General features: G+C 43.4%; 1 protein-coding gene across 1 annotated transcript in view; it reads right to left on the reverse strand.

Annotated features, from left to right (window-relative positions):
• Positions 1–948: 948 nt before the first annotated feature.
• Positions 949–18,461, reverse strand: part of SYT14 (synaptotagmin 14) — a 66,183-nt gene continuing 48,670 nt past the window's right edge. Inside the window, exons 5-6 of the mRNA XM_066623468.1 lie at positions 6,723–6,912; positions 949–1,262 (exon numbers count right to left, since the gene is read on the reverse strand). Of these exons, the coding sequence (XP_066479565.1) occupies positions 949–1,262; positions 6,723–6,912 (504 nt within the window). The remainder of the gene's footprint in view (positions 1,263–6,722; positions 6,913–18,461) is intronic.

The raw sequence follows: 18,461 nt of genomic DNA on the forward strand, positions 1-18,461 counted from the left end.
TCTGTACTTCCCCAAGGAGCCACAGCTTACAGTTTGGGAACCATGGGCTTAGACACTGGGCTAGATGCAGAGGATCTTCCTTTGTCTAAAACTTCCTCTTTTGTTGGAAGAAGCTCTTCTGGATCCAACCCTATACAAAGAATGGAGGCAGACAATAATCTTTAAGAGAAATGAAAGGGGAATCCACTTTGCATGGTGTATACACAGATCCCTTTCAAAACACTGTCACTTCTGCTTGATCAGGTCTTCCAGGTTTTTAAAACAATACACAAAACCTACTTAGCAGTATCTCTTTGAAAACCATTTCCATTTTCTGGGGGGGAAAAAATATTGCCTGCCTCCACCCTAAAGCAGGCACTGCAGAGGAGCTGTTTTATGTGTCTGGTTTAAAACAGCCAGCACACAGGACTGCTCTTGCATAGCAACACATGTATTCTTCAAAATTACACTTCCTGTCGGAAATATTAAACCCTTAAGGGAAAAAAAGTAATGCTCCTACTATTGCACGCCAAAATTATACATTTACTCTCTGATTGTTGTGCTTCGTTCCAGTGTTTGATCATTCCTCTCTGTCTCTCAACTTCTTGCTTCTTGATCATTCAGAGCACACCATAGCACCACTAAGGAAAACCCCAACAACAACTTCAGAGGACTTTGAAATAAAGGAGGATTTACAGAAAAATATCTATAAGTTAAACTGCAAACCTCAGTGTGAACCAAAATAATCCTGAAAGTGTTATGATCAGGTCTTGGGGTTGCAGTCTCTTCCGTGTTGGTACTTTACCTGAAGACAGTGATATTAAGTGAAGATGTGAACATTCTTCTGCTCCACAGCATTTTGTGCATTGTCAAAGTGGAATGTTGAATTTCTAACTTCTGCAGTGCCATCTCTTAGCAGTCCCTAAAGAGTAGTTGAATCCCAACATTTCATACAGTCATAACTACCCATTATGATTCTAACAATGAGTGCCATCTACATACTTGTTGTCCTTTTGATTCCTTCATCTCAGTCCAGTGGCTTAGTTCCTCTTCTCCAGAACTGTTCAAACCTAAAGAAATCCAGCCTATCATCTCCTTTCGCTTCATGCTACGTTTGTTATAGACGGACAATATAAGTGTCACATCAGAAAGCTGAAACAGTGCGACTTGAAAAATAAAGGTCTCTTTGTAGACTGGATTCGGCTGTCCTCTTCGGACTGATGTTTTGCATTTGGACATTTCTTGACCCATGGAATTTAGCAGCGTCAGTTTAACATACGTATCTGCAAAATAAACAATTTGAAACATGAGGTGTCTCTGAGAAGGAATTTCTACTACTGAAATATAGCAGAATGTCTTAAGGGTTATGGTGTATACCATAATGGATTTTGAATAGTTTATTTAATTCAGTAATGTAAGAAAAAGAAGAACATGTTCAATTGTATTTATCCTTTCAAAACATGTATATTTAAAGGTATACCTCATAATCCTTCTTCTACCCATTACCCCCTGCTTATTTGTATAAAGCAGACATGTAGCATTAACATTTAGCAAGCTACAACTGGCCACAACACTAAAAAGCGTTATCAGTTATCAGAGAATGTAAACAGGAGAACAAAATGTGAGATGAAAAAAATAAATTACAAGTTTTAAAAACATTGGGAGGTAGAGTGCATGGGAGCTTATGATGAAATGCTGGCTTTAAAACATCTCTGCATGGATGAGGTATTGTGTTCAAGATTTTGTGTTTGGTTTTTGACCACTGAAAATAACAAAATATAGTCATGCTCTGAATGATTGATGTTTACATCCGAATAAGGTTCTTTATGCCTAATTTTTTGCTCAAAGGTGTTTAAAGTATATGATATGATACATTATTTGTGCTTTAAAAAGTGCTATGTTAGAGCAATGGTTCAAATATTCAGGGCACAATGCAAAATCCTGCAAGTACAGGGGATTCCCATTCTCTTTTATAAGAGCCTAGAGCAGGGGTTGGCAACCTTCTTTCTCACAGGGGCCAGACATTGGGTCCATCAATAGTAAGAACGTATGTGCAAACCTCCTGATTAGGCCATAGGGCTAAGAAAACAGAGCTGAACACGGCACTGAGAGATGCATGCTCAGGCTGAGAATTATACTCAAAGGAAGCTTCTACCTTTGGTCTGCTTATATTGCAAGCCTTACAGAGATAGAATTACAGACTTCTTTTTTAAGACCACCATAGGCCAGGTGGGTATATCATTTTTGGGACTGTGGGCCAGATTATTTCAGCTGGCAGGATGAATCTGGCCAGCGGGCTGTAGGTTGCACCTAATCCTGCTGTAGAGAGTTCCACTGCTAATGAAAGAGAATAGGGAAGCTCCTGTCTGTATGGAGCTCCACACATTCACTGGAGCTACTGGATAATAAACAGGGATTCCTTAAATCAACAGCTGACATTAGCAACAGACCCTTCTAGCATCTGGGAAAAACATCCATCATGTTGCAGCCATCTTTTGTATTACACTCTATTAAGAAAGAGACAGTTTTTCTGCCTTTTTTCCTGGGTCTATGCAAAAAAATAGTAGTAAATTGTGTTCAGGTGGTTTGTACATCTTTGAAATACCATCATCCATAGTCAGAGATTAGGTCTATCTCCAGTATAAAAGTACAACAGTTAATTGATTTACGCTGTAGAAACCAACATGGTGAAAAGTGGTGAAGAGCTTTGCTGCTGGCAACTTTCTTTTGCATGAAAAAGACAACATCCAATTAGTCTCTACAAGAACTCACCTCGTATTATATAAACCTGTCCACCTATCAAGTGTTTTAGACAACAGAACAGTCCGTCTGACAACAGGGGGTGGAAAGCAGTAAAAGAAATAATGACCAGATGTCAATAGTTGGGTGAGAAAGGATCAAAGGTTAAAGTCAAAGAGGAAATATTATTCACCAGAGTGGAAGAAAACAAATCTTTAGCATTTCGGTTTCGAGAGAGGGACTGAACAAAAGGATTGGCAGGTACAATTAAATGAAATGATAATTTTGTAATGTCACTGCGTAATCTTTAACCCCCCCCCCCCAAAAAAAAAAAATTACACTGTTTCAGGTAATGGAATATATTACTATTAGCTTGCATTGGGTTTTAAACAAATAAGAACAAAGAGATCAACGCAAAAGATCAGGCTACAATACTATAAATCGTAGCATCATCTTTACCAGACCTCTCTCTTTTTCATGCAAACTCCAGCTTTTGAGTAAGAGGCAATTCAAAGACCTCAAACTGGGCAGTCTCCTTTGAGCTCAATGGGATTACAGTGAGGAAAGTGGTCAATGAATTGACCTGTGTATTACGAACAATACAATGAAAGATAACTGGAGGTTAATTTGGCCAATACATTCATCTTGATTTATCTACATATTTAATGCCCTTTTATTGCACCATTTGAGATAAAGTATTGAAACTAAGTCTTGGATTATCCTAAATATTATAAAAATTTAAGAGATCTATCCACAATGGCCCAGGTGCCCCTGTGTTGTTCCTTCTGAGCAGACATCTCCTATTCAAACTGCGGCATCAGGGCAATTCCAAGCCCACAGCGGAGATCAGTGCACAGAGCTGACCCCAAACACTGCACTGAACATGCACAAGACCTTCAGGTATGCATCACAGTACCATGTGAAAAGACAACCTGAATCAAGGCATAAGAGCTTCTGAACTCAGGATTGTAATACAGTATATGTATCCATTTCAAATAACTTCCAAAAATAAACAAACTGAAGAGAGGGCCGTTTTTATAGCACTGCTTTCAATAGGAAGGCACATCTAAGTCATTTTTTTTAATGTTCTCAGCGACAACCTAGCTCACCCTGGTACAAAAGATGACAATTTGGAATCCAAGATCCACTCACCCATTCCACAAGTCTGTGGTTCTCTTATCTACATGTGAAGCATCCTGTTTATCTAAGCTGCTTCAATGCGAGGGGGAACTCAATACAAGCAAGCATGTGCATGAAGTTTCCCTTTCCTTTGAAATGAATGGAGAAACTTGCAGGCAAGGAAGCTCCCTGCATGCTCTGGAATCCCCATAGCCATAGGTATCGCTCGATTTAGACATGGCTTTCTAGTAACTGGTTAGCAGTACTTACGTACCACCCACTTTGGTGATAGAGCAGAAGTAGGAAGCATTTTCCCCAGATGTTCATAAACTTCCCACTGATGACTAATTAATATTGCAAAGAACATGAAACCTGCATACTTGGGAGTTGGTGCCAAATTACATGATTGGATCTCCCTATGTTTTCAAACAAACTTAAAAGCAGCTGTATGAAGGGATGAGACTAAGATATTGACAGGTGAAAAAAGCCCATGGGGCGGGGGGGAATGTTACAGCCTCCAACCCAATACAGATACCAGACTTTTCCCCATTAGCAACTTTGGGAGCAGTTGATATTGATCAGGAAACAATGTGGAATGAAGTGTTAATTCTTCTCCCCTGATTGTCACTGCTCTGCTCCAATTGGCTCACCCACAGCTGCTTTTAAGTTTTTAGAAAAACATCAAGATATGGTAGCATCGATCTCCTGAACCAAATATCATTTTGTCCTTGTAGTACCCCTATAGCATCCTAAATCCTACTCACACACAGGAGATGTTATTAAAAATGGCTTGCTCCTGTCGTACTCTAACCCCTTTCCCCATAACAGCGAAGCCTCTTCAAGCCCAATCCGGAGTTCTTTAAGTGCCAGCGGTACAAGTGTACTGCCAGTGCTGGGTATTCCAAACATGCTCTGTAAGGCACGTCTGCAGTGCCAGGAGAGAAGGGGCCACCGGCACTACAGCAGCACCGGCCAGTGGTATCGGGTAGGGGAGTCAAGGGAAGTGGGTGGAAAGCGTGGGTAGAGGGAGGAACCAGGGAGGGAGGGGGTGGGACCAGAGGAGCTCTGCTTCACTGGATCCTGAACTCCTTGTTGGGCCAAAAGACCGGACACAGAGTCTCTCAACTCTGTGCTGGCAAAATTGCTGGTTGACTTGAGAAGCCCCACTGCAGGGCTTGGGGCTTTCCCTGCAGGAAGGGGATGAAAGTGCCCTTCCCTCAAGGAGACCTCCGGCAGCTGCCAAGGAGAAACAGGATATAGAGGAAGTTGCTTTGATGCCGCTGCATCCCGGGGCACCAATGCCTTTAGGATTAGGCTGCCCGTTTTCCTGCTCCCAGGGAAGGAGACTTGGATTGTGGGGAGCAAAGAATGACATGGGGTAAGTGTGACTAAACTTAAAGGGAAAGGAGGAGAACTTGGTATTTTGGACAGTGATTCCTTGTCAAGTGTCACACTTATTTTGTCTTTAACCTCTCTAGATTTTGACTGCTGCAGCATCTCCAAGTGATGACTTTTCTGCGCTAGATCATGTACACGCAGCTCCCAGTGTCTGGATTTGGCTTCCATAGCCATGTGATGTCCAAGTTTGGAGGGAGTATACTTTGGAATACCAACTACTGGGAAGCAACAGTCACAGATGGCTATTTGCCTGCATGTCTTGCTTCTGGGCTTCCCAGAAGCTTTCCAGAAACATCCAATGGGTACTGTGGGGAACAGGATGTTCACCTACATCAGGGGTGCCCAAACCCCGGCCCGGGGGGCACTTGTGGCCCTCAAGGCCTCTCAATGTGGCCCTCAGAGATCCCCCAGTCTCCAATGAGCCTCTGGCCCTCTGGAGATTTGTTGAAGCCCACACTGGCCCAACACAACTTCTCTCAGCATGAGGGCAACTGTTTGACCTCTCTTGTGAGCTGTGGGATGAAAGCTCCCTCCACTGCTTGCTCTTTCACATCTGTGATACAGCAGTGGCAGCAAAGGAAAGGCTAGCCTTGCTTTGTGCAAGGCCTTTTATAGGCATTGAGCTATTGCAAGACCTTCATTCGTTAATATAAGTTCATCATTAATATATTCATTTATGTAAACTTATGTAAACTTATTCAAATTTTAAATGTAAATTAATTCTTTTTTTCCCCCGGCCCCCGACACAGTGTCAGAGAGCTGATGTGGCCCTCCTGCCAAAAACTTTGGACACCCCTGACCTACATGAACACTTGTCTCATTCACTTGAGTCCTTAAGTTTGTGTACCTCTAGTGTCTAAAGGCATACATACAGGGACACTTGATTATGCCCATTATAAACACGTTCCTCTTTCAGTCTTTAGTTGTTCTTACCATATTTTTTGAGCACATTGTAGACAAGTATTTCAAGACAGTATCACATTTCTTCACACCGGGTATCAAGAATACATTTCTTTTTATTGCCACTGAGCATACCAAATCTGAATGCTACATATTGATATCATATATTTCATATACGGTCTCACACACTTATAAACTCTTCAACCAGTATCCCACAGCTGTACTGGCTTTGTGACATTTACATAAATATCCACTGGCACAGACTTTTAAAATGCATTATAAGTTTTTATATTGGCTCTGTGATGCAAGGCATTAACGGCTGAGCAATTAATCATTATGATAAAGGTAATTTATTAGTCAGTCAGTCATGAAAAATTAAAAGCGATCTTGTCAAATCACAACTAATATTTTGAATTTTAGATTTCTTCCATTTCCCCACTGACTAGAAATATAAAACATGAAACAGATTAGCTGATGATTGCACTATTTCAGTATGACTGGGTAAGACTAAATGATAGGATTGAAGTCCCCACCACTGAAATCCCCCCAAGAGTATAAGTATTAGGATAAAAAAAAATTCCACTCACTGGGTGGTCTATTTGCTGCCAAGTTTTTGAAGTGGCTGCCTTTTATCACTTCTGCTGCTAGTCTTCCAGTTGTGGCATTATAAAGCAGTCCAATGAGGATTTCTGGAGCTGAGCCATGTGCCAGAGACTGACAAGAGGAGGTACTTTCACTGCAGGACATTTCTGACATGCTCATTTGGGAGTCACAGCCCTGGAAGGAGAAGTAAAGCATTTGCAAGCGCTTTAAGTAACCACAATAACTGCAGAATCTGTTTTTAATGTATATTCCTTTCAATTGCGATTCCAATTCGATAGTAATGGCACATGGCAGCTTATTTAACAGAAACCCTGAAACAAAATCTGAAAAGAACAATACTTAACCACTGAAATGAGACTCCTCCAGAGCTAAACCCACCACCTCCTCCCTACCTTAGCATAACCAGTATCACTAGGGAAAAACTGGACTACCCAGACTTGCATTATTGAGGTCTGCTTATATTAGTTTTTTTGTTTCTATGTTTCCTGTGTTCCTAGGTATGGTCAGCATTGGCTAATCAATAGGCATGCCCCAAGGGCAAAAACTATGGCCACCAGATTCAGTGGCGTCACTAGGGTTCGCGTCAACCGATGCGGGATGCCAGCGTGTGGGCGGGGCAATATGCCAGGTGGTGAGCATGGTGATGTACTATCGCTCCCACTTTTTAGAATGACAATCTGTCCAAAACCCACCAGAAGTGATGTCATGGTGGAAGTGACATCATCAGGCAAATTTTAAAAAAATAAGTATAAATAATTAAAGTAAAACAAATAATTAAATAAGCAGAAGCCAGCCCTGGGCCATCAAGTGAATTTCCTCTGCAGTCTGCCTGCAATAACACCCCCCTCCAAAACCAGTAAGGTTTTCAGCCCTACCCAGAGCCCAATTCAATTGAAGAACTTCTGTTTAAACCAGATCACTGTCAGGATCCACCTGGCTTTGCAAGTCTCAAAAAAGTTCACCATCAGCTGAAGCCTCTGTTTTGACCCTTTTTAGTTGGGTGGGGGGGCTGCCTTCTGGAGCACTTGTTTAGCTCCTGGTGCATAGGATCAGGACCATTCTGGTAGCCTTGCATTCTCCTTCACCTGATCTTCCACACCAGCCAAGACACAATTGCTTACTCACGAGTAAACGCAACTGTGAGGCTTAGTTTCACTATCCGTAGGGCTCAATACGTTCATCTGCTTGGAGGGAGGAACTTCCTTCTCAAATGCATTCTTTGGATCAGGACCATTCTGGTGTCGTTGGATTCCTCTCAGCCTGCCCTTTCCGATGGTCTAAGGCACGTTTGCCTACTCATGAGTAAACACGTGATACGGCTCACTTTCACTTTCTAGAGGGATCCATGCATTTTTGTCTTCCGGTTTTTTGGCCATAACTTTTGATAGAAAGGGGATATTTCACTCTGGTTTTTTGCATTGCATTCCTCTCGAAATTCCACATTCAACGGTATATAACTTGATGGTATTACTTCTAACTACCGCAATTTTAGCATTTCACCCTCCCTGTGCGCGTCACCCGGTGTGGTCCACACCCCCGGCACCCCCCTAGCGACGCCACTGACCAGATTAGAGGAAGTCTCCTGTGCCATTCCCAGTGATTTGGGGGATGATGACCCATCAAACATTTCCTTGTAACTTAAATTTCAAAGAAATATTTGCCCACTTAACTCTTTCAGCTTTATTTCAACACCGCTCTATGAAGACTCTTGGATTTTTCTTTTTGGGATAACTTAGACCACTCTCCACTGCATGCAACAAAGTGAGCATTTGTATACCGCAAAAAATGTACTCTACCCTGAGTGGTGCAATCAAAGGGCTACATCCTTCAATCAGCTGTGTGCCATGAGGTGGCTAGCTGCTTCTATGATTCAGTAAAAAATAAAACAAATACTCTCTGGCAATAGCCTCACTATGTGCATCTGCTCAAGCTTTCATACAGGGGATGGCTTTGAGAAACCAACTTCCCACTCTCTATCTGATGGGCCATTGAAGTTTCCGAAAGTATGATGGGAGGAGTGGTAGTTTCCAACTCTGGGTCTTCTTCCACAGCTGACTTATAAGGACAAGAGGAGCTGTTGGGGTTGATGGGAGAATAACTACCACCTAGCTATCACCATCAGTATTGAAAAGGCCAGTAATGTCAAAATTGGCAGAACAATTGTTGATGACAACATCGTTGAAGGCAAAACAGCAACTATACTATGTTTGATAACAGACCCTAAGGAGGGGTTGAGGTGAGGGCTGGTTGCGGTCTCCATAGATGGCACAGATGCTATACTTAATGAAGGTATTTTTGGCCAATTCACTGCGGTATTCACATGATGACTAGATCCACTGCAGCAGCGATTAACCCTGTTCCAGGGCCAGCCCATCTGTGAGGGAAACTGAAGCCTGAGACATCAGACAGGGACTGCCCACTTCCATCTATCCACTTGCTTCGACTGGTCCTCCTCCTCCCCCAACTTCCTAGATTGGAAAAGGATGATGGGGGGGACGGGACGCAGAAGTGTGGAGGGAAGGAGAATGGTGAGCTAGAGTGTTGGAGAACCAGAGGCTGGCCCATCAACAGGTTGGGGTGAAGCATTTGTCATACTGTTTCAGTGTCAAGAGTGTCATGAATATGTACAGTTTAGGCCTGGTAGAATGTAAAGCCTGAACCAAAGTAACCCAGTGACAAAGAAGTGGCTTGCAGTCCTAGCTGCAAGGAATTTACAACCCAATGGAAGGTGATAATGTAGCACCTAAGCAGATAGAGAGGCGCCCATGGATTCCCAGTGGGGAGGAGAAGAACTAAGAGGGCTAGCATCCAGCCCCACTTTGGGAAGATTCTGGCCCTAAGGGTCTCTGATTGGACAGTTTAAATGAGTACAGGGTCACCTGAGTCCTGTTAGCATGTGAAGTATAAGAACAAAGCCCAAATTGGGGGGGGGGGTGTCTTGTGTCTTTTGGTGGGAAAGGGTGGGTGCAACATCCTGCAGGCCGAGAGCCAGGCCAGGGCCATGTGGCCTCATAGGTAACTTGGAGGAAAGATCTACAAAAGAAAGCTTACCCAGGTGAGAGTTAGGGAATAATAGAGATAGCCAGTTAGCTTAGTTATTTTAATGCTGATATGTTTCCTAGAAGTGTTATGCCTCTAGCATTTGCTGCCTTTTGTAACTTTATGTAACCCTATGTACTTAATAAAGTACGTAAAAATCCTTTTACTAAGTTGTTTCATTGTCTGTTGGGGACAAAGGTTCAAAATCCTGCCTAGCCGTTCAGCAAGCTACCAAATCCTCATTGAGGACTAGTAACTTGAGGACTGAGGCTTTAAGTAAAGAGAATGCTCAGTGCCTGCAAGGGATAGAATTAAGCCTCTAAAGGGCCTCAGTGTCCCTGAACTGAGACACTGGCACATACAGGGTGGTGACAGTACTATCGAACAGGGGTCCTTGAGGGCTCTAGGGTTCAAGAACCAAGAACTCTGAGCACCCCAAAACCCTGGGAGTGTAAGAAGTTTACGACAAAGAGGTCATAGTCCAGTCCTGCCGTTTCCCATTTCCATATTGAGCTATGCTGGCTCATATGAGTGCCTATGATGATGATATGAGTGGAGGGAGTGTAGATATTTATAGTGTAGGGAATGTAGGTGATAGCGAGTGTAGGTGTAAATATCTTGAAATCAAATCCCAGTCTTTTCTGGAGGAAAAGACCATCACAGGTTATAAGCCATGATGGGAATATGCAACCTGCTGGTTTTAGAAGTAGGCTACCCCAGAATGCCAGGTGCAAGAGAGTGGCACCAGGATGCAGGTACCTTGTTGTCTGGAGTGCTCCCTGAGGCACCTGCAGGACCACTGTGAGATACAGGAAACTTTTGCCCTGATCCAGTAGGGTTATGCAAATGTTCTTATGTTTATGTTCAGAGTGATGATGTGAGGCTCTTAGGCTACGGTAAAACCACTGACTTGGAGATAGCAAGATCATTTCAGGGTCAGATCACTGACAGGATCAGCCTCTGAGACTGGAGCCTTTGCCGATCAACGCATGACCAACTGAGGTGAAAGGCATTGATGTCAAGACCCCGGAAGGCTTTTCTGCAGAGTTGGCTTCTGAATGACATTTTGTCTACTTTTTAGGGAGACCCCCCCAGTACTAGTTGCCTACTCAGAGTGGGACTTATAGCATTTTCTATGCCTGTTGTGGACATTGTCTCAATCCTGACTGCTCTCTGAAGAGAGCTTTGTGCCATCTGATTTTCCTGGTTCAAGAGAGTCATTGCCATTAATGGAGAAAATTAATGCCATTAATGGGTTTGCAGGAGGTGCCCATATCACTGTCATGGGTGTGACGGCTGAGTTCCAGAGTGCAGACAACAAAGTTCCCTGTTCTTTCTTGACTGCCTGGAAATGTTTTGCAGTGGAGGCCGATGATGGGGGTGGGGATGGGGGACATTGCCTGACTATGGTGACACTACTTTAAGGGTACCAAGTAAAACATCGCTCATCATAAAATGAGGCAGGGATAGTTAACCTATTAACTACTAAAATATGTTAACTGTTTTTTATAAGAACTAACAAACTATGAACAATATCAAGAATAAAGAAGAATGTTAAGGTAATGTTAAGACTGAAATTTTTCTGAGAAGTGAAAGAGAAAGGGAAGCATTACTCATGATGCAGCTTCAACGTTGGTTGAAAGTGAATGGAGGGACTGGGCATTCTTCCTGCTTTTCAGGTATACAGTGTGCACCAGGTCAAGAGCAGGGAAAGAACACATGACACATCTCCGAATGTTATCCAAAGTTGGCTCTGCACATACATAGAACTCCATGACATGTGACTGCAGAGACCATGAAGAATAACTTCTGTCATGGGCAACAAACAATGATTAAAGTAAAATCAAATAAAAACATAATTTCTTCACTGAGTATAATCAAGAGACTGAACTCTAAAAGAATTATTGTGTACAGCTTTAATTTATTACCACAGAGTCTATAAAGTTCCATCAAATTTCCTTTCTGAAATCATAAATGATATTGAAAATATATGCATAGGCAAATTATTCTAAGAACAAAAGTATTGTGCTATTCACAGATCAGCTTTGTTCCCAAACTTAAGCTGCTGTGAATAATGTCTCAAAATGAAATGACAAAACAGAATTTATATGTTCTGGCGGATCAGTGTTCTAACTTCCTTAACAGTCATTTGGCAAGGTAAGAATGGGACCCCAGTGCCATTTCTCTCATTTTATGCATGGTGTGCAGTGTTTTAACAAGTCTTCTAATAAAAATTACACAGTACATTTTTGTGGAAAAAAAATAAGACAAATTATTTAATTTGTCTAGAGTGTGCTGTGACAAAGCTTTAAAATTGTTCTTAGACTTCCTCCATATACGCTGGGTCGATGTCTTAACAGTGTCACACTTAAGGCAACTTTCACTGACAACTTTATAGTTATAGACCAGCAGTTCTCAAACTGTCCGGGAGTTCCGGAGCCGCTGTAAGTCTTTGAGGGAAGGGGGGAATGCAGCAACGCCATCAGGATGATCACCAGGGGCTTCCAGTGGTATTTTACACTTACCTGAGCTCATGCTGGCTTCTGCAGGGCTCCCTAAGCCTAGCAAAATCTAAAAATAAAGATTGCGATCCACTTCTGGTTTTCAATCACGAAACCGGAAGTGGGTCGCAATCTTTGTTTTTAGATTTTACGAGGCTAGGGGAGCCCTGCGGGCATGAACAGAGGCTCCCCACACCCCTCAGAGGCCAGCATGAACTCAGGAAAGTGTAAAAATGCCCCTAAAGCTCCTGGCAGTGGCACAATTATCCCGGTTGCATCACTACATTCCCCCCTTCCCATCCTTTAAAGGGGCACAGGCAGAGCTTCTTTGGCTGGGGCGTTGTGATGCTCCCGTTTGAGAACCTCTGGCTATAGATTAAAAGTAGTCATGATTTGAAGGAAAACTTTTCAAACTGCTTAAATGTATCCAAAAATAGAGATAAACTTCCTTTATTACAGTGTGGTTCTATACATGCTACGCATGCCTACTCCATTACATCAAATGAGCCTGCGACATGAGCGGAGGAGGGACGATCAGCGGCAGGTTTGAGAGTGGGAGCTGCTGCTGAATCCTAGCCTTTCTGCAACCTGATCCTGTGGCATGCATCCATACGGACCTGTGCCAGCCAATGGCGTCACTAGGATTCGCGTCACCCGGTGTGGGAGGCATGCGCATCACCCCATGCAGTGGGCGGGGCAAAGCCCCATGTGGTGGGCATGGTGATGTACCATCGCCCCACCCCCACTGGTTTTTTGGCTGTACCTTTTGTTAGAACACAGATATTTCAATGTGGTTTGTTTCATTGCTTTCTGCATGAAATTACGCATTGATTGAAATAACATGATGGTCTTATTCCTCCAAACTCTGATTTTAGTGATTTTGAAAATTTGTAGAGTCACACCCCCCCCCTCCGTGTCAACTTACTAACACCTTATTGCAGCAGTTCTCAAACTTTTTTAGCACCGGGACCCACTTTTTAGAATGACAATCTGTCCAGGACCCATTGGGAGTGATGTCATGCCAGAAGTGACATCATCAAGCAAATTAAAATAATTATAAATAATTAAATAAGGGGGAACCAGTCCTGTTCCACCAAGTGAATCTACCCTGAAGTAAGTCCTATTGTGGTCAATGGGGCTTACTCTTAGGATAGTGTGGGTAGGAGTGCAGCCTGTGAGCCCAAGCCTATGCATGTCAACTCAGAAGTAAGTCCCACAGTGGTCAATGGAGCGTACTCTGTAGTCTGCCTGCAAGTACAACCCCCCAAAAAGAATCAGTGAGATTTCCAGCCCTCCCCAGTGCCCAGTTTAAAGTTCTTCTATTTCAGGCATATCAAGATAAAGACCCACCTGGCTTTGCAAGTGCAAAATAGAAAACATGCCCCTTACCAGTTCAAGCCTCTTTTTGTGTCCTTTTGGGGGGGGGGGGGGAAGGCTGCCTTCTGGAGCATTTGTTGCACTCCAGCTCCATCGGATGGGGACCATTCTGGTGTCCTCACATTCCCCTTTGCCTGGCCTGACCACCAGCGAAGGCACTTCTGCCTACTCACGAGTAATGCGACCGTGAGGCTGCTTTGCTTTCCATAGGTCTCAATAGACTCGCAGCTGGACAGACCAATTAGCCTTCTTTCCTTCATAGGGAAGCTTTACTCTAAATACTTACTCACCAGATTATCATCTTGGGCTCTTTCCAAAGCCCTCCCGGGGAAGAGAACAAATCGGCTTCCACCCAGGTGCTTCTACTGTCGATCACGCCTTTCTGCTTTCCTACTTGGCCGAGAAATATTCTGTCCACCATGGTGCCAAACGCTTTGTGGCTTTTATAGATTTCCACAGAGCGTTTGATTCTATTAACAGGGCCATACTGTGGAACAAACTGGCCAGCTGTGGGATAGATCCCCGTCTACTTTTTTTAATTTGCCGTCTCCACTCATCTAATTTTTGTAGGGTTCGTCTTGATGGCCTGGGTACCACCTCCGACAAAATCCCCATCAAGAAAGGAGTTCGCCAAGGCTGTATACTCGCTCCTCTCCTTTTCAACTTATTTTTGGCAGATTTACCCCTTCACCTCTCCAGTGGTCAGAATTCCCCTCCCTTTCTCAATGGTGTTCCTCTCCCCATTCTTCTCTATGCAGATGACGCAATCCTCTTGTCTGTCACAAGACTGGGCCTACGCCGCTTATTGTTTTCCTTCCAAGACTATTGCCTATCTAATGATTTAACAATCAATTCTGAGAAAACCAAAATCTTGGTTTTCGCTAAATCCTGGACCTCGCTCCCTTGGAAGATGGGCAATCTTTCTTTTCAACAGGTTCAAACTTTTAAATATTTGGAGATTACCTTTCACTTTCGTCACAGTTGGCTCCCTCACAGGAAATCTGCTATCTCCTTATCCTCACTTCATTTAAATGCTATTGCTTGTTTTCATTATTCTAGTGGCAACCAATACGTCCCCACTGCTCTCCACGTATTTAAAACTAAATCTTTCCCAACTGTTGTATGGTGCCCCCATCTGGATTGAGGCTGCGAACCAAGATCTGGACCTAGTGGCAGCCTCTTTCCTCAGACGAATTCTGGGGGTTCCCAACCTAATTAGATTATCTACCCTTGTGCTTGAACTAGGGATCCATCTTCCTTCCACCATCGCGTGGTCCCTCACTTTCAAGTTCTGGCTTCGCCTACACTTAAACATTCCTTCTGAGTCCCTCTTAAAAGATCTACTAAAGGACTCTTATCTTTCTAAGTGGTTCAAACTCATCGATCTCAAGCTATTATCATTAGGTTTGTCCCCTAAATCCCTTGCAGATATTAACTTCCATAGGGCCCATTCAATCATTAAATCCAAACTGTGGGAATCTGAACTTAACCAACTCTCTTCCACTCTTAACCCCACCTGTTTTCCTCAGTTTTTTGGTCTCCTCCCCTCACTTGGTCACCCTTTCAATTATTTCAGTAATCTAATTAACCCTATCAAGAGGAGAGCGTTCATGCTCGCGAGATTTAACATCTTTCCCTCAGCTGTTCATTCTGGCAGATTCTCCAATATCCCGCGTGACCACAGATTATGCCCTTTCTGTTCCCTAGAACCGGACATAGTGGACCACATATTACTTTGTTGCCCGGCTCATCAATCCCTCCGAGATACACACCTGAAACCCTTCTTGTCTACTTTTTCTGGTATTTCTACCAAACCTTTACTTGTCCTTCTGGGTGACAACTCTGTGGCTACCACCAATGCAGTAGCAGAGTTTTTTTCCATAGTTTCCAAGTTAAAACCCCCACCTTAATCCATGTCCCTCCCTTGTTTCCTCCCTTTTTTTCCTTATTAGTCCCTTGTTGTGACTTTCTCTTTGGTATCATAGCCACTGTGTTGGCCACCGTTATTTATTGTTTTTAATGCCAATAAAGGTTTATGGATGGACTCGCAGCTGGGAGGGAGGGACCTCCTTCTCAGGTGCATTCATTGGATCAGGACCATTCTGACATTGTTTGGAGTCCTCTCTGCCTGCCTTTTCTGACAGACTAAGGCAAGTTCGCCTACTCATGAGTAAATGTGGCCATGTGGCTTTGTTTCGGGCAGCTGGGAGGGGGAACCTTCTCAGGTGTTTTTTGGGGGCTGCATTAATTGGATTGGGACCATTCTGGTGTCGTTGGATTCCTCTCTGCCTGCCCTTTTTGACAGACTATGGCAATTACGCAAATAAACGTGCGATACAGCTCACTTTCACTTTCCATAGGGATCCATTCATTTTTTCTTTCCGCTTTTTGGCCATAGATTTTGAAGGGAAGGAGCGATTTCAATTCTGTTTTTTGCATTGCACTCTGCTGGACATTTCGCATCCAAGGGTGTATGCCATGATGGAGTAGCTCCTAATGCCGCAATTTTAGCGCATCACCTCCCGAGCGCGTCACCCCCCCGGCGCGCCACCCAGTGTGGCCCACACCCCCTGCACTCCCCTAGCGACACCACTGGTGCCAGCTGTTTGCTAATGCAGGCCTGGGTAGACCCCTCCATGCTGTGAAAGCTTACATTCGTTCCCTTATGCAGGGGAGACCTTTGTGACTGCCCCCCCACAGGATATAGAGCAAGCCCTTTTGGTGTTCTGCAGTGTGGGGGAAGAGGAGGATACAATTAGGCCTTGAATTTCAGATCTCCAGCTTCTTCAATTTTCACTTGAGTGAGAATTGTATACTGTGAGTTGTTCAGATAAGTCACTGGTATTATTCTAGAGATCTCATACAGTGAGCCAATGTAGCAATACAGGTGGAGCCTTATTATTCACGTGGGTTCCATTCCAAGCATTCACGTGGATGGCAAATCAATTTGAAAAACAAAGTTTCTTTGCTCTGGTGATTTAAAAACAGCCTTGCTGACTTTTGTGATGTAAGATAAAAGTCATTAAGAAGACAATCCATCAATCAGACCCCTTCACTCAGCCCCTCCCTTTACCAATGCAAAATGATCATTTTTCTTTCAGGTGCTCAGGGGGAAGGGAGGGGTTGCCTGGAGAGAGAAGGACTGATGGATTGTCAGCCAGCTGCCCCCCCCCTCTCATCAAGGAGGCTATTGTTAAAGGGCTGTTCAGTTTTAAACTGATTTTAAAGGGAAGCATTTTTCCCCTTCTCCAGGGATCAGCACATTCCTTCTCATTTGCAGAGGCCATTCGCGTTGAGTCAAATCTGTGTATAAAAAATCTGTGTATAAATAGGCTGGACCTGTACTCCAAATTGCAGTTGTTCTCATTATTCGCTAGGGTTAGATTCCTGGAAACTGTAGCAGATAGCGAATTTGCAGATAACAAACCATTGATCCTATGGGATCCATGGGGATAGGGGTACCTTCCCTGCCATTAGAAGAATCTAATAGAGACCCTCAGGAAGCCAGCAGAGTGCAGCAGGAATTGCCAACATATCTCTGAATGCTGCAGGGACCTTCAGAATGGCACCTGCAACCAGCGCAGACCTTTTAAAAATACCAGTGGAAGCTTCCGCCAGCCATTTTTAAGGGGTCCACGCTGGTCACAGGTGCAATTCTGAAGGTCCCTGCAGCCTCTGGAAGGTCTCTACATAGCAGATAACAAGAACAGAGGTGTGGATAATGAGAGAAGGTAGCGATTCTGCCCCTTGCAGATAAGCAAATTCACAGTTAGTGAATGCGCATATAAAGAGAACTGACTGTACATAGATGTTGTTTATGTCTGTGGCCATTGAATACACAACAGAATATAAAATGATGCAAAATATAGCATCATGTTCATATTTTGGGTCTGGTAAGGGTTAATTATCCAAGATTTGACACTTACTGAAAGTAACTCCTCAGATGACAGTGATGTTTTTGACCTAGTTGTACAAATACATTAATCAAAGTTTTTAACATTATTTCTCACTCTGTCTTTAGCCATATAGCTGGCTTCAAGTCCTAAAAAGAACAAACACCAGAGCTCTGAGGAAGATGTTCCCAGCAGAGATGGAATACGGTGACTAGGCTGAGTTTGCTTTAAGAATGCAGTCGGCAAAATGGAACTCTACCGCTAAGCAATTAAGTCCTCATTAAGCACCTGAAGGGTCTGCTTCTTAACTGCCCTTTCTGGCTTTTTCTCTAGCAACGTGTCCTCTCAAGGCTTGTTTTCCTGATGAAGTTCTGGAAAAGTCACAGAATGAAACATTGGGTTTCTTAACAGCATGGATTTTAATCCTTTGACACAATCATGGTCTTGTGATATGATAAACTATTGGACTACCCATATTCCTGGCAAGTTACATGAGATGTCTCAGGTATTAAGATCTGGTCAAAACTACTCAGAGGAGATGCTTGAGTGCAGCTTGCATTCACCATGGCATGAGATTTAAGTGGCTTGGAGAACCATTTCAGTAGAAACATATTACATTAATATAGTCAGTGAACACAATTGAACTATGTCACTGTTATTCAGTTGGATGGAAGGGCTGAGGCTGCTGGAAGGCTCTTACAATAACAACAGCTGGCCTGCAATATTCCTTTACCTATTTTACTGTCCATTAAACAATATTGACTCATATCAGTGTTACTGTAGTTTCTAAAGTGCTTAAGGCTACAAACCTATACACATACTTACTCCTGAGTAGACTTGCATAGCTAAGGGCCCAATCCTATCAAACTTTCCAGCACCAATGCAGTTGCAATGCAGCCCCAAGGTAAGGGAA

This window comes from Tiliqua scincoides, chromosome 1 (genome assembly GCF_035046505.1).
Source record: "Tiliqua scincoides isolate rTilSci1 chromosome 1, rTilSci1.hap2, whole genome shotgun sequence".
NCBI lineage: Eukaryota > Metazoa > Chordata > Lepidosauria > Squamata > Scincidae > Tiliqua > Tiliqua scincoides.